At 46.4% G+C, this 22,612-nt stretch overlaps 2 protein-coding genes across 5 annotated transcripts; one reads left to right on the top strand and one right to left on the bottom strand.

The window, feature by feature from the left end:
* Positions 1-17: 17 nt before the first annotated feature.
* KLHL10 (kelch like family member 10) lies at positions 18-12,641 on the bottom strand. Of its 3 annotated transcripts, none has more exons than XM_070773472.1 (5): positions 12,321-12,641; positions 3,094-3,601; positions 1,083-1,700; positions 661-810; positions 18-451 (listed from the first exon to the last, which is right to left on the bottom strand). In XM_070773472.1, the coding sequence occupies exons 1-5, from the start codon at positions 12,512-12,514 to the stop codon at positions 77-79; spliced, it is 1,845 nt and encodes a 614-aa protein (XP_070629573.1). In that variant the 5' UTR covers positions 12,515-12,641; the 3' UTR covers positions 18-76. The 3 variants fall into 3 exon arrangements, with proteins under 3 accessions (XP_070629573.1, XP_019836512.1, XP_070629574.1); XM_019980953.2 differs by having other exon boundaries at positions 3,094-3,583; XM_070773473.1 differs by lacking the exon at positions 12,321-12,641 and adding an exon at positions 9,422-9,756 and having other exon boundaries at positions 3,094-3,583.
* A 138-nt stretch (positions 12,642-12,779) lies between these two features.
* Positions 12,780-21,573, top strand: NT5C3B (5'-nucleotidase, cytosolic IIIB). Of its 2 annotated transcripts, XR_011562088.1 has the most exons (10): positions 12,780-13,040; positions 13,147-13,518; positions 13,743-13,836; positions 14,440-14,509; positions 14,596-14,642; positions 17,038-17,123; positions 17,639-17,728; positions 18,756-18,918; positions 19,204-19,349; positions 20,031-20,175. XR_011562088.1 is itself a non-coding variant. In XM_070773476.1 (9 exons), the coding sequence occupies exons 1-9, from the start codon at positions 13,502-13,504 to the stop codon at positions 21,177-21,179; spliced, it is 903 nt and encodes a 300-aa protein (XP_070629577.1). In that variant the 5' UTR covers positions 13,375-13,501; the 3' UTR covers positions 21,180-21,573. The 2 variants fall into 2 exon arrangements, 1 of the variants encoding a protein (XP_070629577.1); XM_070773476.1 differs by lacking the exons at positions 12,780-13,040; positions 19,204-19,349 and adding an exon at positions 21,045-21,573 and having other exon boundaries at positions 13,375-13,518; positions 20,031-20,231.
* The last annotated feature ends 1,039 nt before the right edge of the window (positions 21,574-22,612 follow it).

The following is a 22,612-nucleotide window of genomic DNA, read 5'->3' as shown; positions in this document are numbered from 1 at the left end:
GTTTAAACACTGCATTTATTTAAAAAAAGAATTAATTCTTATTGCTTAGACTTTTTATTAGCTAATATGAAGAGGCTTATACAGGTAGGGTACTTGTCGAGGCAGAGTACTTTACTTCATCTCGCAGTGCTAGTCCTGTGAAGTTGTCCCGTCTAGCTGCATATTCCCCAACGTTGGCCAGCCCTGGTACCACACAGCAGCTCAGAGCACTGCGGTATATACTCATGTCATGAGCATCATACCACTCGTCAGTCTTCTCATCATAGCACTCAACATTAAAGGTGGTGGTAAAGCCATTAAAACCACCCACCACAAACAAGAGGTCGTCTACCACCTCGATGCCAAAATTGCTACGAGGATTAAACATAGTTGGGATTGTGCGCCAGGTGTTAGCCACTGGGCTGTAGGCTTCTGCACTCCTAAGTCGATTAGCTCCGTCAAAGCCGCCTACCTGTGGACAGCAGAGGAAACACAACTGGCTGTTAACCGTCGCTTCTGTGCACTGAGGATCCCCTCCTTGCCGGGGACCCGTGATTTCATACCTCCCTCTTCCACTATCTTCCGTGGATAAGAAGCTTTCAGATACTTCCCACTGGTAGTGTAAACCTATTTGCTAATAGAAAACCTAGGCTATCAATTTGTTGTAGGAAAGAAACTCACCGCATATACGTGTTCTCCATAAGCAATTACACCTATCCCACTCCTCCTGCTTCTCATGGGTGCTATGACTGTCCACTGATTACTCTCAGCGTTGTACACTTCTGCTGTAAACAGGCATTCGTTCCCGTTAAACCCACCACATATGTAGACCTGTGTGAAGAGAGTTCCAGGATGAGTAAAATTACTTCTGGGGAGTAGAAGGAAAGATGGTGGCTGGGGGCTGAGGACACTTCAGATGCCAGTCTGCAGTCTGAGTTTTTTCCACATGTGCACACATTGCTTTTTAATAGGTAAAAGATGGTTACAAAGGGCCACTTAGTCACTGGATGAAGGGGTTAGTATTGCAAGGTGAATACCGCCACTTCTGTTTTCCATCCACCTCAAAAAACAAAGCATTACTTGCGCCTTCCCCGGGGTCTCACCTTTCCGTAGAGTGTTGTGGCACTCGCATCACTCCTCTGCTCATGCATGGGGGCAATGAGTGTCCACTGGTTGGTCTCTGGCTCATAACGTTCAGCAGTGTTGAGACGCACATAGCCGTCAAAGCCTCCCATGGCGTAAATAAAATTGCTGAGGACTGTCACACTGACGTAGCAACGCCTCGAGTGCATTGGGGCCACCTGATGCCAGGTTTTCTTGACTGGGTCAAAACGCTTAACACTATTGAAATAGTCCACACTATCGAACCCCCCAATGATATAAACATAGCCTTTCAAATAGGCTGCCCCATGGTAGGCACGAGGACTCTCTTCCTCACAAGTGACATTCACCCATCTGTCTGCCCGAGCATCATATGCCTCAATGGCATTGGTGGGGCTCCCACCACTCCAGCCACCAATTGCAAATAGGATGGCATAGGGCAAGCGGGGCCTGGTGAGCGGGTTGGTGAAATCAGAATTAGAAGGTCCATTCATATTTAGGTCATACATGGCCTTCAGGGCATTAATGATGACTGGCTTGCATTCCTCACTGTCTTTGACATAGTCATTCATTTTAACATTGTTCATGAAATATTCAGCATGCATTAGGGCCAGGCGAACCTAAGAAGGAAATACAGAAAGTCATTCAGATGAGGTGAGGTGTCTGAAAAACCCATGTCCTTAAGCCCACAACTTCACAGCCTCCACTGAATGCACTAGGGTCATGTTTTATTTTTGTAACTTACATTTGGATGCTGAGAATGAGTGAGAAAGAAGCCACCTCAAGTGGTCACAGGGCTAGTCCATTCCTTGGCCCCTGGACAGGACTTTTAGACCAGAAAAAGCTGTGGTCCTTGTTCAGTGATTGGATATCTATGTCTCTCTATATAAAGTAACATGAATTAGCACCAGATGGTTACAATTGAGTGCAATGCTCATTACCTGGTTTCTAGTCTAACTCCTGTTTTGGTTGGGGAAACTCACAGAAGGAAAGAGGTGAAAGGAAGACCTTTTAGAATTCTTTTGAAGACCTGCTTTCTCCTTCCCCCACTATCAGAATTTTGGTCAAAGAGAAAATAATTGGGGCAGAAGGAACTAGCCATGCCAGGGGCGAAGAAAGCTTTAAAATTCCAGAGAATGGCAGGGGATGCCTTCTACATATGTACATCTATAAGTGACTGCGTGCTAAATCATTTCAGTCGTGTCCAACTCTTTGTGACCCTATGGACCGGAGCCCAGCAGGCTCCTCTGTCCGTGGATTGTCCAGGCAAGAATATTGGAGTGGGTTGCCATGCCCTCATCCAAGGGATCTTCCCAACCCAGGGATCAAACCCAAGTCTCTTACATCTCCTGCATTGGCAGGCAGGTTCTTTACCACTAGTGCCACCTGAGAAGTCCACATATATAAGTGTATATTTATATATATGTTATATATAAGTATATATATAAATATAACGACAACTCTGGCATCTGTCAAACGTCTGAGTGTAGTCCTTGGGACAATCCCTCTGGGATTAATGAATCAAAAGTGAGCAATTAAGGGAATTCCCTGGTAGTCCAGTAGTTAGGACTCCAAGTGAACCTCCATGCTAGGGGCATGGCTTTGATCCCTGGGCACGGAACTGACTCAGTTGGTAAAGAATCCACCTGCAATGCAGGAGACCCCCGTTTGATTCCTGGGTCGGGAAGATCTGCTGAAGGGACAGGCTACCCACTCCAGTGTTCTTGGGCTTCCCTTGTGGCTCAGCTAGTAAAGAATCCGCCTGCAATGTGAGAGACCTGGAGTTGATCCCTGGGTTGGGAAGATCCCCTGGAGAAGGGAATGGCTACCCACTCCAGTATTCTGGCCTGGAGAATTCCACGAACTGTATAGTCCATGGGGTCGCAAAGAGTCAGACACGACTGAGCGACTTTCACTTCACTTCGTGGAACTAAGATCCCACAAGTCACATGGCTCAGCCAGAAAAAAAAGAGTGAACAATTAAAGCATCCCACAAAAAAATAACTAAATGACCTTGGGAAGCAAAACTGAAATATGCTGCTTCCTATTTTGGGGGTCATGAGAAATCCATTTTAAAATGGCCTCAAATACAGCATCTTCTTGTTTGACGTTGAGCTCATCTTTCTCAATGATATCCTTAAGTTCAGTGACTGAGAGCTCTAAAAACTCTGCTGAGACTTTGACCATCTCCTCAAAGTTGTGCAGTATGAACATGTAGGCTTTCTGCCTCAGCTCAGGGCAGTAGTAGTAGTCCGTGAACTTGCAGATGCCGATACAGTTATCCAAGCACAGCTCCGACTTGAGGAACTCACAGCAACCCCTGACAATACCCATGATGTTAAACTGGTCTGCAGCAGCCAAGAGTTTCTCCACATTATCCGGTGTGATGGGGACCGTCCGGGTGTATGCGTATTCGATAATCAGCTTCATCATGTCAGGGGAAATGCCAGGGATGTTGTATACTTTCTTTTCAGTGTTGTTCCAGCCACTTGTAAACAAAGCTCTGGAAGAGAGACAAAAACTAGCAGTCACTGAAATATTTCTCTCTGGTCTGCCATGTTTTCCCCCCCCCCACCCCCACCCTTTTCTTGTGGAGAGTTTGGACATTTTCCAAATAGCACACAATATATTGGAAATACATCGGTGTGAGGTAAGAGGGAGGAGAGTAGGCTTTATATAGTGGGCAAAAGAACCTTTCCAAGATCTTTGGTCACTTTTATTCCTATTTTCATGATCAGTAGCCCTTTTCCCCATTTTAGGGATGGAGAAATTGAGATCTACAGCTGGTAGTATGACCCAGGTCTTTTCTGTCTCAGCCCATTGTCCATCAAACTCTACCCCAATTAAAGAAATTAAACTTGAGCAAATACACTTTTAAAACAAGTATTATTCATATCCAGAATCTGATCACTTCGCACCACTCCTGTTGCTACCTTCTTAGTCTGAGCCACTGCCATCTGTTTCCTCGATTATTGCGAATAAACCCCCTAACTCAGCAGTCCTCAACCTTTTTGGCACCATGCACCAGTTTTGTGGAAAACAATTTTTCCATGCACTGGGAGGTAGGGATGGTTTCAGGATGATTCTCATAAGGGGCCTGCAACCTAGATCCCTCGCATGCATAGTTCACAGTAGGATTCCTGCTCCTGTGAGAATCTAATGCTGCCACTTATCTCACAGGAGGTGGAGCTCAGGCAGTCGTGAGAGTGATGGGCACAGGCTGTAAATACAAGCTTCACCTGCCCGCCACTCACCTGCTGTGCAGCCTGGTTCCTAATAGGCCGGTATCAGTCTGTGACCTGGAGGTTGGGGACCCCTGCCCTAACTGATCTCTCTGCTTCTGCCCTTGACATCTCCAGAGTTTACAGTCTTATCCCAGCCCCCAGAGTGATCCTTATGAGTTTATGCTCTTCTTCCACTCAGAAACTTCCACTGGCTTCCCTTGTTATTTACAGAGTAAAATATGAAATCCTTAACAGGGACTACAAAAGACCCCTGAGATCTGGACCATGAATACCTCTCTAATCATATTTCCTCTCGCCTTCCTTCTCACCTTATTCCAGCCCTGCTGGCCTTGCTTTCCTTGAATACACCAGAGATGCTTCCATCTTGGGTCCTTTGCACTTTGCTTTCTACTTGGCCTGGAAGGCTCCCCGCCACCCCCCTGCCCCAGACTTCCATATCTTCTAAGACTTCACCCCCTGGAAGTCTTTCCTCAAATGTCACTTTGTCAGCAAAATGGTAATCCTATTTAAAATAACCACTCCCTATCTTCTTTTTCCCTAGCAATTATGATCAGATATATATTTTATTAAATGCCTATTACCCCTATTCAAAGGTAAACTTAATGAGAACAGGAATATTTATGTGTTGTTTTTTTTTCCAGTACCTGTCACAAAATAGGCACTCAATAAGAAATTATTGAATGAATAAATGACCACTATTCCACAATTATTTATTGGGTCCTTTCTAAATAGCTAGGTACTTTTCTAGGTGTTGCAGAAGTCCCTGCCCTAATATATTTTTGCATCCTTTTTCTAGGAAGTTTAAGGAAATATGGGCTCAGAGATCAAATTCTCTATCAAAGAAGTCTGCAAACCTATAGCCTCTGGGCCAAATTCAACCTAACTCCTCTATTTTTGTCCTGCCCAAGAGTTAAGAATTTTTTTACATTTTTAAATTGGGAAAAATATTGTGACACCTGGAAATTATAATAAATTCAAAATTTGATAATAAAATAATTTTATTGGAACACAGCCATGTCCTTTCAGTTAGAATTGTCCATGGCTATTTTCCAGTTCTCCTTGATCTCTTCTGCTTCTACTAGGTCTCTACTATCCTTTATTGTGCCCATCTTTGGGTGAAATGTTCCCTTGGTATTTCCAATTTTCCTAAAGAGATCTCTAGTCTTTCCCCTTCTGTTGTTTTCCTCTATATCTTTGCATTGTTCATTGAAGAAGGCCTTCTTGTCTCTCCTTGCTATTCTGAAACTCTGCGTTTAGTTGGATGTACCTTTCCCTTCCTCTCTTGCTTTTTCACTTCTCTTCTTTCTGCAGCTATTTGTGAAGGCTCCTCCGGTAACCACTTTGCCTTCTTGCTTTTCTTTGGGATGGTTTTGTTTGCTGCCTCCTGTACAATATTACATACCTCTGTCCACACTTCTTCAGGCACGCTGTTTACTAGATCTAATCCCTTGAATCTATTCATCACCTCCAATGGTATTCATAGGGGATTTGATTCAAGTCGTACCTGGCTGGCCTAGTGGTTTTCCCCGCTTTCTTTAGTTTAAGCCTGAATTTTGTTATGAGAAGCTGATAGTCTGAGCGACAGTCAGTTCCAAGTCTTGTTTTTGCTGACTGTATATAGCTTCTCTGTCTTTGACTGCAAAGAGTGTAATCAATTTGATTTCGGTATTGACCATATGATGATGTCCATGTGTAAAGTCGTCTCTTGTGTTGTTGAAAAAGGGTATTTGCTATGACCAGTGCATTCTCTTGGCAGAATTCTGTTAGCCTTTGCCCTGCTTCATTTTGTATTCCAAGGTCAGACTTGCCTGTTACTTGCCTGTTAGGTTTTCTTGAATTCCTACTTTTGCATTCCAATCCCCAGTGATGAATAGAACATCTGTTTTTGGTGTTAGTTCTAGGAGGTCTTCTATGTCTTCACAGAAGTGATCAACTTCAGCTTCTTTGGCATCGGTGGTTGGGGCGTGGACTTGAATTACTGTGATGTTGGAATGGTTTGCCTTGGAAATGAACCGAGATCATTCTGTCATTTTTGATGTAACATCCAAGTACTGCATTTCACACTCTTCTGTTGACTATGAGGGCCACTCCATTTATTCTATTGGATTCTTGCCTGCAGTACTAGATATAATGGTCCAACCAAATTAAATGACTACTGATGGAAGTAAAGTCTGATGCTGTAAAGAACAATATTGCATAGGAACCTGCAATGTTAAGTCCATGAATCAAGATAAATTAGAAGTGGTCAAACAGGAGATGGCAAGAGTGAACACTGACATTTTAGGAATCGGTAAACTAAAATGGACTGGAATGGATGAATTTAATTTAGATGACCATTATATCTACTTTTGTGGGCAAGAATCCCTTAGGATAAATAGAGTAGCCCTCATAGTCAACAAAAGAGTCTGAAATGCAGTACTTGGGTGCAGTCTCAAAAATTACAGAATGATCTCTGTTCGTTTTCAAGGCAAACCATTCATTATCACAGTAATTCAAGTCTATGCCCCAACAACTAATGCTGAAGAAGGTAAAGTTGAGTGGTTCTATGAATAGCTACAAGACCTTCTAGAACTAATGCCAAAAAAAGATGTCCTTTTCATCATACGGGACTGGAATGCAAAAGTAGCAAGTAAAGAGATACCTGGAGTAACAGGAAAATTTGGCCTTGGAGTACAGAATGAAGCAGGGCAAAGGCTAACAGAGTTTTGCCAAAAGAATGCACTGGTCATAGCAAACACCCTCTTCCAACAATACCAGAGAAGACTCTGCACATGAACATCACTAGTTGGTCAATATCAAAATAAGATTGATTATATTCTTTGCAGCCAAAGATGGAGAAGCTCTATACAATCAGCATAAACAAGACTGGGAGCTGACTGTGGCTCAGATCATGAACACCTTATTGCAAAATTCAGACTTAAATTGAAGAAAGTAGGGAAAACCACTGAGCCATTCATATGTGACCTAAATCAAATCCCTTATGATTATACAGTGGAAGTGACAAGTAGATTCAAGGGATTAGATCTGATAGACAGAGTACCTGAAGAACTATGGACGGAGGTTGGTGACATTGTACAGGAGGCAGTGATCAAGACCATCTCCAAGAAAAAGAAATGCAAAATGGTTGCCTGAGGAGGCCTTACAAATAGATTAAAGAAGAAGAGAAGTGAAAGGCAAAGGAGAAAAGGAAATATATACCCATTTGAATGCAGAGTTCCAAAGAATAACAAGGAGAGATAAGAAAACCTTCAGTGATCAATGCCAAGAAATAGAGGAAAACAATAGAATGGGAAGGACTAGAGATCTCTTCAAGAAAATTAGAGATGCCAAGGGAACATTTCATGCAAAGGTGGGCACAATAAAGGACAGAAATGGTATGGACCTAACAGCAGAAGTTATTAAGAAAAGGTGGCAAGTATACACAGAAGAACTATACAAAAAAGATCTTAATGACCCAGATAACCATGATGGTGTGATCACTCACCTAGAGCCAGACATCCTGGAATGTGAAGTCAAGTCGGCCTTAGGAAGCATCACTATGAACAAAGCTAGTGGAGGTGATGGAATTCCAGTTGAGCTATTTCAAATCCTAAAAGATGATGCTGTGAAAGTGCTGCACTCAATATGCCAGCAAATTTGGAAAACTCAGCAGTGGCCACAGGACTGGAAAAAGTCAATTTTTATTCCAATCCCCAAGAAAGGCAATGCCATAATGTTCAGACTACTGCACAATTGCAGTCATCTCACATGCTAGCAAAGTAATGCTCAAAGTTCTCCAAGCCAGGCTTCAACAGTATGTGAACTGAGAACTTCCAGATGTTCAAGCTGGGTTTAGAAAAGGCAGAAGAACCAGAGATCAAATTGCCAATATGTTGGATCATCAAAAAAGCAAGAGAGTTCCAGAAAAGCATCTACTTCTGCTTTATTGACTACGCCAAAGCCTTTGACTGTGTGGATCACAACAAACTGGAAAATTCTTCAAAAGATGGGAATACCAGACCACCTTACCTGCCTCCTAAGAAATCTGTATGCAGGTCAAAAAGCAACAGTTAGAACTGGACACGGAACAATGGACTGGTTCCATATTGGTAAACGAGTACGTCAAGGATACCCTGCTCATTTAACTTATATGCAAAGTACATCATGTGAAATGCTGGGCTGGATGAAGCACAAGCTGGAATCAAGATTGCCAGGAGAAATATCAATAACCTCAGATACGTGGATGACACCACCCTTATAGCAGAAAGCAAAGAAGAACTAAAGAGCCTCTTGATGAAGGTGAAAGAGGAGAGTGAAAAACCTGGCTTAAAACTCAACATTCAAAAAACTAAGATCATGGCATCTGGTCCCACCACTTCATGGCAAATAGATGGGGAAACAGTGGAAACAGTGACAGACTTTATTTTTTTGGGCACCAAAATCACTGCAAATGGTGACTGCAGCCATGAAATTAAAAGATGTTTGCTCTTTGGAAGAAAAGCTATGACCACCTAGCTGCTGCTGCTAAGTCGCTTCAGTTGTATCCGACTCTGAAAGCATATTAAAAAGCAGAGACATTACTTTGCCAACAAAGGTCCGTCTATTCAAAGCTATGGTTTTTCCAGTAGTCATGTATGGATGTGAGAATTGGACTATAAAGAAAGCTGAGCGCCAAAGAATTGATGCCTTTGAACTGTGGTATTGGAGAAGACTCCTGAGAGTGCCTTGGTCAGCAAGGAAATCAAACCAGTCGATCCTAAAGGAAGTCCTGAATATTCATTGGAAGGACTGATGCTGAAGCTGAAACTCCAATACTTTGGCCACCTGATGCAAAGAACTGATTTATTGGAAAAGACCCTGATACTGGGAAAGACTGAAGGCAGGAGGAGAAGGGGACGACAGAGGATGAGATGGTTGGATGGCATCACCAACTTGATGGACATGAGTTTGAGCAAGCTCTGGGAGTTGGTGATAGACAGGGAAGCCTGGCATGTTAAAGTCTGTGGGGTCACAAAGAGTTGGACACGACTGAGCGACTGAACTGAACTGAAATTAAATTTGCCCATTTCTGTATATTTTAGTCCACTGATTCCTAAAATATTAATGTTTATTCTTACCATCTCCTGCTTGACCATGTCCAGTTTACCTTGATTTATGGACCTAACATTCCAGGTTCCTATGCTACTGTTCTTTGCAGCGCTAGATTTTACTTTCATCACCAAACACATCCATAACTGAGCGTCATTTCCACTTTGGCCCAGCTGCTTCATTCTTTCTGGGGCTATTAGTAGTTGTCTTTCACTCTTCCCAGTAGCATATTGGACACCTTCCAACCTGGGGACTCATCTTTCAGTGTCATATCTTTTTGTCTTTTTATACATTTCATGGGGCTCTCATGGCAAGTATACTGGGGTGGTTTGCCATTCCCTTGTTTAGTCAGAACTCTCCACTGTGACCCGTCCATCTCGGGTGGCCCTACATGGCATGGCTCAGAGCTTCATTGAGTTATGCAAGTCCCTTTACCACAGAAAGGTATCCAGAGTCAGACCTTCTGGAGTGTGAAGTCAAGTGGGCCTTAGAAAGCACTGCTGTCAGTAAAGCTAGTGGGACTTCCCTGGTGGTCCAGAGGTTAAGAATCTGCTTGCCAATGCAGGAGACACAGGTTCAATCACTGGTCCGGGAAGATTCCACATATCGCAGAGTAATTAAGCCTGTGTGCCATAGCTACGGAGCCTGAGCTTTGCAATGAGCAGCTTGTAAACTGCAACTAGAGAGTAGCCCCCACTCTCCACAACTAGAGAAAGCCCACGCGCAGCAATGAAAACCCAGCAAAGTCAAAAGTAAAAATATAAATTATTAAAAATAAATAAATAGAGCTAGTCAATGTGATGGAATTCCAGTAGAGCTATTTAAAAATCCTAAAAGATGATGCTATCAAAGTGCTGCACTCAATACGTCAGCAAATCTGGAAAACCCACTAATGGCCACAGCACTGGAAAAGGTCAATCCTCATCCCAATTCCCAAGAAGGGCAGTACTAAAGAATGTTCAAACCACCAGACAATTGCACTCATCTCTCATGTTAGTAAGGTTATGCTCAAAATCCTGCATGCTAGATTTCAGCATTACGTGAACCGAGAACTTTCAGATGTCCAAGTTAGGTTTAGAAAAGGCAGAGGAACCAGAAATCAAATTGCCAACATTCATTGGATCACAGAGAAAGCAAGGGAATTCCAGAAAAACATCTACCTCTGTTTTATCGACCACACTAAAGCCTTTGACTGTGTGGATCATAACAAACTGTGGAAAACTCTCAAAGAGATGGGGATATCAGACCATCTTACCTGTCTCCTGAGAAACCTGTATGTGGGTCAAGAAGCAACAGTTAGAACCCTGTGTGGAATAACTGACTGGTTCAGGATTGAGGAAGGAATATGATAAAGCTGTTTGCTGTCACCCTGTTAATTTAACTTACATGCTGAGCACTTCTTGAGAAATGTCAGGCTGGATGAGTTACAAGCTGGAATCAAGATTGGCAGGAGAAACATCAACAACCTCAGATATGTGGATGATAACACTCTAATAGCAGAAAGTGAAGAGGAACTAAAGAACCTCTTGATGAGGGTAAAGGAGGAGAGTAAAAAAAGCCAGCTTAAAACTAAATATTAAAAAAACTAAGATTATGGCATCCAGCCCCATCACTTCATGGCAAATAGAAGGGAAAATGGTGGAAGCAGTGACAGATTTCCTCTTCTTGGGTTCTAAAATCACTGTGGATGGTGACTGCAGCCATGAAATCAGAAGACAATTGCTTCTTGGCAGGAAAGCTGTGACAAACTTAGTGTGTTGAAAAGCAAAGACATTGCTTTGCCAACAAAGGTCTGTATAGTCACGGCTATGGTCTTTCCAGTAATCATGTATGGTGGTGAGAGCTGGACCATAAAGAAGGCAGAGCACCGAAGAATTGTTGTGTTCGAACAGTGGTGCTGGAGAAGACTCTTGAGAGCCCCTTGGACAGCAAGTCAATCTTAAAGGAAATCAACCCTGAATATTCATTGGAAGGACTGATGCTGAAGCTGAAGCTCCAATATGTTGGTCACCTGATGCAAAGAGCTGACTCATTGGAAAAGACCCTGATGCTGGGAAAGATTGAGGGCAGAAGGAGAAGAGGGCATCAGAGGATGAGATGGCTGTATGACATCACTGATACCATGCACATGAACTTGGGTATACTCTGGGTGATGGTGAGGGACAGGGAGGCCTGGCGTGCTGCAATCCATGGGGTCATGAAGAGTCAGACACAACTGGGCGACTGAACAACAACAAAACATGGCTGCTATTGCACTGAAAGCAGAGTGGAGTAGTTGTGACAAAGACTGTGTGGCCTGCAAAAGTCCACTTAAAATATGCGCTATTCGACCTTTTTGTATACCTTGCTCTAAGTTTACATGAATGAGAATTTTTAGGTGGGACACACTTACCATATCTTCATTGGAACTGAGTACTCAAATATTTTCAGCTCATAAGCAAGATAGCTCTTTACCTTCCTGATTACAACACTTTCGGCTCAAACTTCCTTTTATTTCTGATAAATATTTCCCGGGTTCTTTCCCTTCACCCCCCTTCCCACCCTCTCTATCCTTGTTAATTTATCACCCTGCCTGAAACAGTCTCAGGGGCTTAAGGGGTAGCTGAGGTGGCATTGTTACCTAGGTTTAAGTAGGAAATCCAGTACAGGTGTCCAACTATCCCAAAGGTTGGTGTGGGTGCAAATCAAAGAAAAAAAAAGCACCAGACCCACCAACAGCTGGTTGAAGTTCAGTTGAAAACCAGAGAGGCTCCGGCCCTGATTGGGCCTCTTCAGAGGCCCGTCTACAAAGAAGCCAGTCTACAGAAGCCCAGGGCTTTGACAGGATCCCTAAACTTAAGATCATGGGGTGGGAAACATGAAATGAACCAAAATGTCTCAGAATGAGCCCAGTTCCCCCTTTGGCTTAGTTCAGCAACCCTGTTATACCTAAAGTAGGAACTGCAGCTACAGAGGATGTTCTTGTGGGCATTGAACTCAAAGCCATTGACCTTGATGACCACGTCGCAGAGCTTGCCCTCTAGCCTAAGCTCGTTGAAGATCTCACAGGTCATCGCACTCATCTTCCTCTCCATGTGAGGCTGGTGGAACCGTGTGGAGGCCGCCGCGCTCTCCATCTCCATGGCACCCTGGGATCAGCGGAGAGAGGCTGCTCTCCTAGGGTGTCGGGGAGGATTGTGGGGGGGCCCCTTTAGCCAGCTGTCGCTCCTTTTCCCTACTACATCTTTCATATAGGGCCCATCAGGCAGTCCAGGTTCCAGAATCCTGGGGCCGCAGTGAGGTCACTCTCAGGATTGTGTTCTCAGGTTCTGGAACTCTCTCCTGTCCCTGTCCTTCTTCCTTCTCCCCTGCCCCAAGGCACCACTCAGGTTGGAGACCACCCCACACCTTCCGCAACCAGAAGACCAGGGCCCCGTGACCACCAGCACCACCATATCAGAGTTCTGTTTCACTCTAACTCCTGTGGCCTACTTCAGGTGTTCAGTTGGGCATCTCTGTAACATCCATCTACCTTCTTCTACAGCCCAGCACTTGACTCCCACACAGAGTTCTGGGAAGCTAAGTCAGAGAAGGCAGAAGGAAGAAGTAAAGCTGATGGATGAGCTTTCATTCTGGTCCACCTGTCCAGGGCCTTCCTGCCCTCTGGACGTGAGTCATCCATCTTCTATGATGAGCGAGTCCAGAGAGGGAAGCACCTTCCAGCTGTTCAACAGAACTCACTTATGTCTCCTTCACATCCCTTCCCTTCCTGCAGCCTTTTGATCATGCAAACTGTAAGCCTGGAAATGACCACCCTGGTCAGGGTTTTTGCTCTACAAGGAATGGCACCCACGTACCCTCTGCCTCTTGGGACCCTCCCCGTCCTCAACACAGGGCTCTCAAGCAGGGTCTGCACGCGCACAGCGCCGCGCGGCCCTCCAGAGGCCGCCTGCCTCTCCAGACCCTGCACCGAACCCACCACCTCTGGGCTCGAAGTCGGCACCCCAACCCCACCCCGCCCCCGGATCCGCCCCCCGCCCCCGGATCCGCCCAGGTCGGAAGCGGCGCCTGCGCAGTGCAGGCGCGGGGGCGGTCGTTGTGTCCACGCCGCCGACCGGCCCGCGAGCGCAATGGCGGAGGAGGTGAGGTGGGAGCAGGAGACCGGCGTGGGGCTGACCCCGAACCCCCGGGCGCTCCGCGACCCCCAGCAGGCCGTCTGGGCCCCGCCGCGCCAGTGCGGCCCGTAGACGCCCAGGCCTTGCCAGAGCCCCTTGCTCGCCCCCTGCGCCCCCGGCCCGGCTTCGCGGGGCTCCCTTTGGTCCCTGCGCGGTGCTGGAATCAGCGGTTCTCTCGGGTCTCGGGACAGGTGAGCACCCTGATGAAGGCCACGGTCCTGATGCGGCAGCCCGGACGGGTGCAGGAGATCGTGGGCGCCCTCCGCAAGGGCGGGGAAGACCGCTTACAGGTATCGCGGGGGGCACGGTCGGGGCCGCTGGGCGGGATGCGGGTGGCTGGGGAGGTGGCCTGCCCTGGGCGCCTTACCGCGTTGCTGCAGACACGTGCAGGTAAGCCTTCAGCCTTTAGAAATAGCCAGGGACTTGAGGGCAAGCCTGTTTTGCCTTGGAGGAGAGCCCACCTGTCCGAAAACCTAGATTTCAATGTTCTCAAATTTCTTTAGACAGAAAGCACCCCACACCAGGCCTCCGGGTCTTGTTGTCCCTACTAGCTGAGGTTGGTGGGCTCCCGAAGAAGGTGCAGATGTGGAGATGAGCCAGAAGGAGGAGGCATCTTAAGAGAAGCCAGGGCATTGAGATGGGTGCTATTGAAAGGGTAGAAGAGGTCCTGATTTTGCAGTCCCCATCCCCACCCTCCACGAAACTGGGTGTTCTCTGAGTTGGCACAGGTACTAACTAGAATTAGTTCTTCCTTCCCTCTCCAGTTGTTCCTAACTCCCCCAGGGCTGTGCCAGCAGGCTGGGCATAGAGCTGTTTGGCTTTCCGTATTCATATTGATGCAGGGCTACACCGGAAGGTGCCTGTCTAGGCATCATCTCTCTTTTGCATTTCAGGTCATTTCTGATTTTGACATGACCTTGAGCAGGTTTGCATATAATGGAATACGATGCCCTTCTTCTTACAGTAAGTCACACACAAGCTTGCTTTATTGGACTTGACAGGATGATGGCTTCTAAGGCACAAGTAAAAGGAGTTCTGTGTTTTTGCAGACATTCTGGATAACAGCAAGATCATCAGTGAGGAGTGCCGGAAAGAGGTGGGTTACTCCCTTCTTTGCTCAGAAATGGCTGGCATATACGGCATCCAGTGGTTCTTGGTTAGGACCAAAGATTCCAGGGTTGAGACCATAGAAGGTTAATTTTTTAAAAAAATTGTTGTTGTGCTCAGGTGGACCTAGTCTTTTTTTATGTGTGTGTGTGTGTGTGGCTTGTGGAATCGTAGAGGTCCCTGACCAGGGATTGAACAGGACCCTTGGCAATGAAAGGGAGGAGTTTTAACCACTGGGCCACCAGGGAATTCCCAGGTGGACTTAGTCTTATACACTGAGATAGCTTTTCCTTATTGGCCAAGACATGTGATAATGGATGGTTGGAATATGCTTACTGCTAGCTATGGAACTTCCAGGAGATGTTTTACTGCCTCCATTTAACAGATGGGGAAACAGAGACTTGGAGAGGTTTGAACAACTTAACTCAAAGTCACATAGCAAGATGCAGAGCTTGGTTTTCCCATACATCTGATTCTGTTCCCAAACTCTTTTTAACTGTATTATGCTGTTTCCTTGATAGTCTAAATTTTCTTGGTGCATTAGCAGTTACCAAGAAAGACTTCTGAATTAATGTCTGTGTATGAAACTCCCCATTTCCACAAGATGCATACAGATAATATAAGGTGATCCCTGTAGCCTTGGAGTTCATTTTACTTTGTTCCACGTTCTTCCCATCAATGTCCTCTGTGCCGGAGCAGAGCTGTGCTAACTGCTCGTTTCTTTGCTGAGCTCTTTCTTGTAAGTAACTGTATCATTTAGTTCCACTTGATTATGAAGTTCACCCAGTTGTGTACTAAGCAGTGCGTTGGCCGGCCATGGTTGGTCAGCTCTTCCAGTACTCTGCATGATTACTGGTTATTAGGATGGGCAGTGAGCTATAGATAGCCTTTCTATTTCTACACCTGTGTCTCTGGAGATGCCATGTGTAGCTTAAGGCAGAGTCTGGCTCTACCACTGATCACCTTTGGGAAGTCACTCTTTTCGGTCCCTCATGTCCCCGATCATAGCAACTTCAGAGAGCTTCATTCACAAATAAAAGGTTTGGGTGCCCTCTCTAGGATAAAGAAGCTAGAGAAAACTAGGATTTCTGGTGTGGATGTTTTTCTGAAGAAATTCATAAGGCAAAATTTATGTAAAGAAATTTTTTTATTTTTAAAAATTATATTCTGTTGAGTTCTGTTTTACTTTCAGAAGAATGTTCTCACATTCAAATAATTAAGAATCTTTAATACATTTTAGGGGCTTCCTGTCTTTGAATTTAACCCTCTTTTGGACTGATGGTCGGGGACTCCATTTGATCTCATAATATTCCGAGACCATGCATGTATTAAAATTATAATTCTTCACTCTGTCCATTCCTGTTTTTATTGGGCACTGTTACTGACTGAACCATGCGACACATGATCCCTGAAGCAGCCTCCCTAAAGTCTGGAGGGTCCAGGCATGTGGAAGGTGACCTTAGCCAGAGGAGGCACATGGAGATGCTCCCGGTGAGGTTGTCCACCTGACGTTGGCAGTGCAATGGTTATCCCTGAACATACTACAGTATTCTAGCTCCACTAGAGCGTGTTTTTTTACCAGATCTATCTAAATTGCCCGGCTTTTAAAGATTTAAGTGCAACTCGTAGTACTTAAATCTTTAAAAGCAGGGCAGTTGGGCTTCCCTAGTGGCTCAGACAGTTAAGAATCTGCCTGCAGTGCAGGAGACCCGAGTTCGATCCCTGGGTCAGGAAGATGACCCTGGAGAAGGGAATGCCTACCCACTCCTGCATTCTTGCCTGGAGAATTCTGTGGACAGAGGAGTCTGGCAGGCTACGGTCCGTGGAGTCACCAAGAGTTGAACATGACTGAGCAACTACCACTACGACTACTACTACACTTGCAAAAGAAACAATCTTTGTGAAAGCAGTAGTTTGATGTGTTTGTTTTCTTTCTTTTTCTGACATAGCATTAAAATGAGTCCCAAACCACTAAAATGAAATGTGTTTTTATCCATGTGCTCCCCTGCCCCTAAGTTATCTTGCCTACTACCTAAGAAAGCATACCACGTTTTAGGAGATACAGCATTAACTCAGTTCTTACTGATTAAGTGCTGATGCCTGGGCTAATTTATAATAACAACAATGGCAACAAAATTCTAGATGTACCTCATTACAAAGCCTCTTTGTGTTGTTGATGCCTAGATCTCAGTCTTTGGGGCAGGGGGGTGGGGGTGGGGCTGGAATACAGAAGGATGACCAGCTCTGAAGCTCCTGTGACTCCCTTATATGAATTGCATCTTCTGGGTGACTGGTGATTTTTTTTCTCATGTGGGACTGTAGGACTCTGCTGGGGAAAACTTGATGTAGACTGATGACTTTTCTCTTCATTTTGGATGTCACAGCTCAAAGCGCTTTTTCACCATTATTACCCAATTGAGATTGACCCACACCGGACCATCAAAGAGAAGTTACCTCACATGGTAGAATGGTAAGTGCCAGTAGTGGTGAATGATGGCTTGGTCTGGCTTTGAAATCAGATGCAGGCTCCTTTACCTTACTGAATGCTCAACCGAATGCCACATTCCCAGCTATTAGAACAGATTGTCCAGACACAGACAGGTCACTCATGGCTGCTGCTGGATGAAGTAGGGGGCTCACTGAGAATCCTTGGAGTAAACTAGAAGCCCTTTAGTTTGGGGGATAAGCCCCTTGGTGCTTTGGGGTAATAACCCACCTCAGAAAAACCAGTATCACTGGACAGAGCCCCAGAGAAAGGGTTCAGAAGAACTTTGGCATCAGCAGCAACTCACCCAGCTGTGGTCTGCAGTGTTGCTGTCTCACCCCCCTCCTTTAGGGACAACCAGGGTCCCGCAGGAAGTGGCTCTGAGGAAAAGGATGAGGCCTCCACTGCCAGCACTTCCAAAGGGGATTCAGGCCTGCGATGGGAAAGGGCATTTTACTTAGTGGTTTGAGTTTAGGGTTTTGTGGGGTGTCTCTCTCCAGGTGGACCAAAGCACATGACCTCCTGTGTCAACAGAAGATTCAGAAGTTTCAGATAGCCCAGGTGGTAAGAGAGTCCAATGCAATGCTCAGGTGAGCTGCCTGCTCCGGAAAATGCTTCTGCCAGACTGGAATGGGTTTGCTCACAAAGCGAGGCTGGAAGGGAGTTGAAGAGGAGTCGCTGGAAGAGTCAGAAGGGACCTAGCACCATGAGTAGCTGCATGAGGAAAAGGTCTTGCTTTTCCTCTCTGGACTCAGCCAGAGAATTTTCTATGCTTGGGTGTGTCCGAGGACACACACTGCTGGTAACGGATGTGGTGAAGATGCTCCATCTTCTAGAACAAACAGTGTCTTGGTAATTTTTCCCAGTGGTAAAAAGACTTATGGGATCCCCATGGTAACTGGTGTTCTTTATCCAGACACGGGAGTTGGCCGGCCTGGGACCCTTGATCATCGGTGTCCTTCAGAGCTCAGCTCTCTCTGCTGGAGCGTTCTTTATCAGAGGAGGGATGGGGGCACGTATAGGAAAGAGTCAGCACGGGTGCCTTCCCTCAAGAATTGTGCGTGGGGAGGTTGGGGGTGCTCTCCACTGAAGCCACCCTAGGAGAGCCACCTGGTTGTATTTTGCTCAGTCAAAATCATCTAGAAACAAACAAACAAGCAAATGTGTTTATATGATTTATGTGAAGTTCAGGGACAGGAAAAGCAAATCAATGGTGATGTGAAGTCAAAATGGGGATGGTGCCATCAACTGGGAAGGGACATGAGGGAACCTTGACCTGGTAGGTATCACATGTATGTATACATGTTATAAATATTAATTGAGCTGAACACTTAATGATTAGTGCACTTTAATGATTTATTCTATGTATTTTATACCTCAATTTAAAATATTTTAGAGGGACTTAACTGGTAGTCCAGTGGTTAAGACTCCAAGCTCTCCATGCAGGAGCACAGGTTCAATCCCTAGTCAGGGAACTAAGATCTCGCATACAGAGCAGTGCAGCCCAAGGAAAAAAAAAAAAAAGTTTAAAGAAAATTTTTACAGATGTAACCCAAATAGAAAATAAAGGGCAGTAGCAGAGGCGATGCAGTTTCAGAACCATTCATCTGGTTTCAGGGATGGATACAAGACATTCTTCAACACCCTTTCGCAGAACAACATTCCCCTTTTCATCTTTTCTGCGGGCATTGGGGATGTCCTGGAAGAAATGATCCGGCAGAGGAAGGTGTTCCACCCCAACATCCACATCATGTCTAACTACATGGAGTTTGATGAAGATGTGAGCTGCATCTCATTAGGGCTGGGGCTGGAAGAAGGATGGGGACTGCCAGCCAGTGTGCTTCACCCTGAATGTTAACTGGGATTGGGGGCAGGAGGAGGGAGGGGAAGGCATGCTGGCTTCATTGCCCTTGACAGCTATTTATTTATTAACGCGGCTAGAGACAGTTGCTTTTGAAAGACCCATTCTTGCATGTCTGGCTGACAGTGGTCTGTCTGCGGGGAAGACCTAGTTTAGGGCTCAGCCAGGCCCTGTGTCACTGTCATGGGTCATGTGCCATCCTAGGTACTCAGGCGCTTGGACTTGGACTTGTTTTGCTTGAGCCAGAGGTGGCTCCACTGACTCACCCATATTCTGACTTCTTCCCCTTAAGACCAAGGCTGGAATGTTCATCCCTTTGACTTGTGGTTAGGGTGCAGCCCACAGCTGAGGTTAGTACACATGTAGCCTGGGCAATGCTTGTATCCCAGCTTCTTGCTTCCCCCAGAGCAGGTGATCTACAATATCTGATGGCCTCTGTTAGTTTAAACCAGGGGCTGGAAACATTTTTTTGGAATTCCCTGGTTGTCCTGTGCTTCCACTTCTGAGGCCTGGATTCAGTCACCAGTTGGGGAACTAAGATCTCCTAAGCTATGTGGCATGGCCAAAAAGAACCCAACCAAACAAAAAATCCTTTTCCTATAAAAGAACAGATGGTAAATATCTTCCTAGGATCATTCACAACTACCCTGTCACACAAAAAAGCAGCCTTTGAGAAGATGTAAACAAATGGGCCTATAAATTAAGTTCCAGTAGACCTTGGAGAAGGAAATGCAACCTACTCCAACATTCTTGCCTAGAGAATTCCATGGACAGAGGAGCCTGGCGGGCTATAGTCCATAGGATCACACAGTCAGATGCGACTGAACAACTAACACACACAGAACTTAATTTACAAAAATAGTCCAAATCTGGCCCACGAGCCTTAGCTTGCTGACCCTAGTTTGGACCGCAGTGAAGTGTTGGCATTATCTGTGGCTTTCAGGATTCTGTTTCTTCCATGGCAGACTGGAAAACCGGCCCTCAATAGGTCCCTGTAGCCCTTCTGTGTGTCTCTCGTCTTGACTACTTAGGGCTTCCTAAACGGATTCAAGGGCCAGCTCATCCATACCTACAACAAGAACAGCTCTGTGTTCGAGAACTCCAATTACTTCCAGCAGCTTCAGGGCAAAACCAACATCCTCCTGCTGGGAGACTCCATGGGGGACCTCACAATGGCTGATGGGGTTCCTGGCGTGGAGAACATTCTCAAGATTGGCTTCCTAAATGACAAGGTAGGTATGAGACCCGGGCTCTTCATGGCTGGCTCCTTCATTCCTGTTATGGGATACACACTGTGTGAAGTATTAGAGGCACAGAGGTCAGACACAAGCCATAGTCTCCTAGGAAACAAGAGGTACCCAGTGGTCAGAGCTGTGTGCACAGCACAGGGCATGATCTGGAGGTCAGAGCACATCATCAGAGCTCACACTTACTGAGTGCTCACTTTGTGCCAGGAACATAAGACCAGCTAATCTGTATAGTCATACTTGGAGGTGTAGTGACTGTTTTACCTTTTTATAAGTGTGGAAACTGAGGCAGGGGGATTAAGTAACTTGCCCAAGGTGACATAGTTTAGAAAGTGGTTGGGCTGATCACCAGTCCTCCTAAATCTTACCTATAAGGGCATGATTGAGATGGGGGATGTTGGTATTCAAGATGTGGGTTTATAGTTTAGAGAAGGAAGACGTAGAAACAGACAAGGTGTTAGTGGATGAAACCAGGGTCGTAGAGGGGCACAGTATGGCATCAGACTCAGCCAGCAGGTGTGGAAGGCTTTTGAAAATTCAGTTCTCATAGGTTAGAGGTAACATCTGGTTTTTTGTCTCTTAATCCTTGTGACCTTCCTTTTGACGCTGACCCAGGGGTTAATTGTGGCAGCCTGCACCCACGGCCATGTGTGTCTCCAAAGGACAGGGCCGGGTAACCCTGAACTCCTTTTGGGGAGTCGTGGCTTGAAGGCCCTCCTCCCCTGCCCCTGGTGCGCAACAGCGGTTTGGGCAGAGGGCAGGGCGCTGGGGGACTCTCGCTCTCTGCTCCCCGGACAGGTGGAGGAGCGGCGGGAGCGCTACATGGACTCATATGACATCGTGCTGGAGAGGGACGAGACGCTGGATGTGGTCAATGGGCTGCTGCAGCACATCCTGCAGCAGGGTGACTGGACAGAGATGCAGGGCTCCTGAGCGCAGGCGGGGCCTGCCGGCTGCAATGAGGAGGGGCCTTCCCGGAAGGCCGCTCTGCTCTGAGCTCTGCTCCTCCTGTGCGTGCAGAGTCCTCCAGAGAACATTCCAGGCTGCCGGAGCTGCTGGTCACACCCCTCCCTCCTCCTCTCCCCGGCTCCTTGGTTTTGTGTTCTCCTTGGTTTTGTGTTCTCCAGCGTTTCGAGGGAGCCCTGCCAGAAGGGAGGACAGTGAAAGCTGTTCCAGGTGAACTGCGGACCTACGCGGTGTTAGCAGTTTAGGAATCAGCTGGTCCAGGGAATCTTTTTTTCCAGAATTTTTTACCATAGGAAGCTGTTCTTCAAACAAGTCAAAGTCTAATATGTGAAACAGATCAAAAATAAAAAAAGGAAAAACAGCTGATCTGATTTGGGGGTCTGGGGTGGAGCAGAGCCTGTACCTCTTGGCTCCAAGATGCTGGAATCTCCAAGACCATGGAACACAGTTTGAAAACCACTGAATTGGCCCAGGACACCCTCTGAGCACAGCTAGCACAGCCAGGTGTGTCTGGGGGGGCCGGGGGAGGGGCGCAGGCAGGGTTGGGAGGATATGTTTCTGACCTAAAATGGTTTGACTTGATTCTCATGCAGCAGTTAAACTTGAGATTCTGTGGGGTCAGCTGCATCTGGCCGGCACTGTAGAACCCTGTCTTTATGGATTTCCTAAAGTGATCCATGTGAGTGTGGGTTTTCCCGGGTACCCCTGGCTCCTGTCCTTCGTCCTCCAGGGCCACTGAAACAGATGACTTCCAGGGAGTTGAGTCTGGGGAACTGACAGTGCTCTGGGCAGAGTCAATTTCATTCCCTCACCTGCCTGCCCAGCTGCTGGAAAGTGGTGTTTATCTGCTGCTCTTAAAGGAAAGTAATGGGAGTGTTGACTGAGAGCTGGCTGCATGCTCCCAGAAGCCACAGGTGCTGTTTCATCCTCATGGTGACCCTGCAGGAGTGCAGGTCCACTTAGGAAGGACCAGTCCTTTGCCCAAAGGCTAGAGCTGGGAGCTCGAGCGGGCTTGCAGCGTTTCTGACAGAGCCCGCCCTTGCTTATGCATCACGCTCCCTCCACGTCGGCTTAGGCTGTCCTGTCAGGCTTGGGGGAGGGTGGTTACCCTAAGGCTGGGTCTGTCAACCCTGAGGTGCTATCTGGATGCTCTGGGACCAGGGAATATCAGTCATGTGGGGAGCAGCTTCTTTCTCTCACAGGGTCTTGGGGGAGAATTCAGTGCTTGTGGTTTTTGTGGGGGCAGTTCAGGGTGTGAGTCCAGGCTGGTCATTTTCTCTCCCATGCACCTCACCCCTTAGATGGCTAGGGTCATCTCTCTTACTGGCCAGAGTCCAGCCAAGCAGATGAGGACAGATGGCCTGACTGATGGCTGATGGGACTCCTTCCTCAACATGAGA

The sequence above is a fragment of the Bos indicus genome, chromosome 19 (assembly GCF_029378745.1).
Source record: "Bos indicus isolate NIAB-ARS_2022 breed Sahiwal x Tharparkar chromosome 19, NIAB-ARS_B.indTharparkar_mat_pri_1.0, whole genome shotgun sequence".
NCBI lineage: Eukaryota > Metazoa > Chordata > Mammalia > Artiodactyla > Bovidae > Bos > Bos indicus.
Note: the sequence above shows the minus strand (reverse complement) of the source record. Positions and strands in the feature narration are given on the sequence as shown.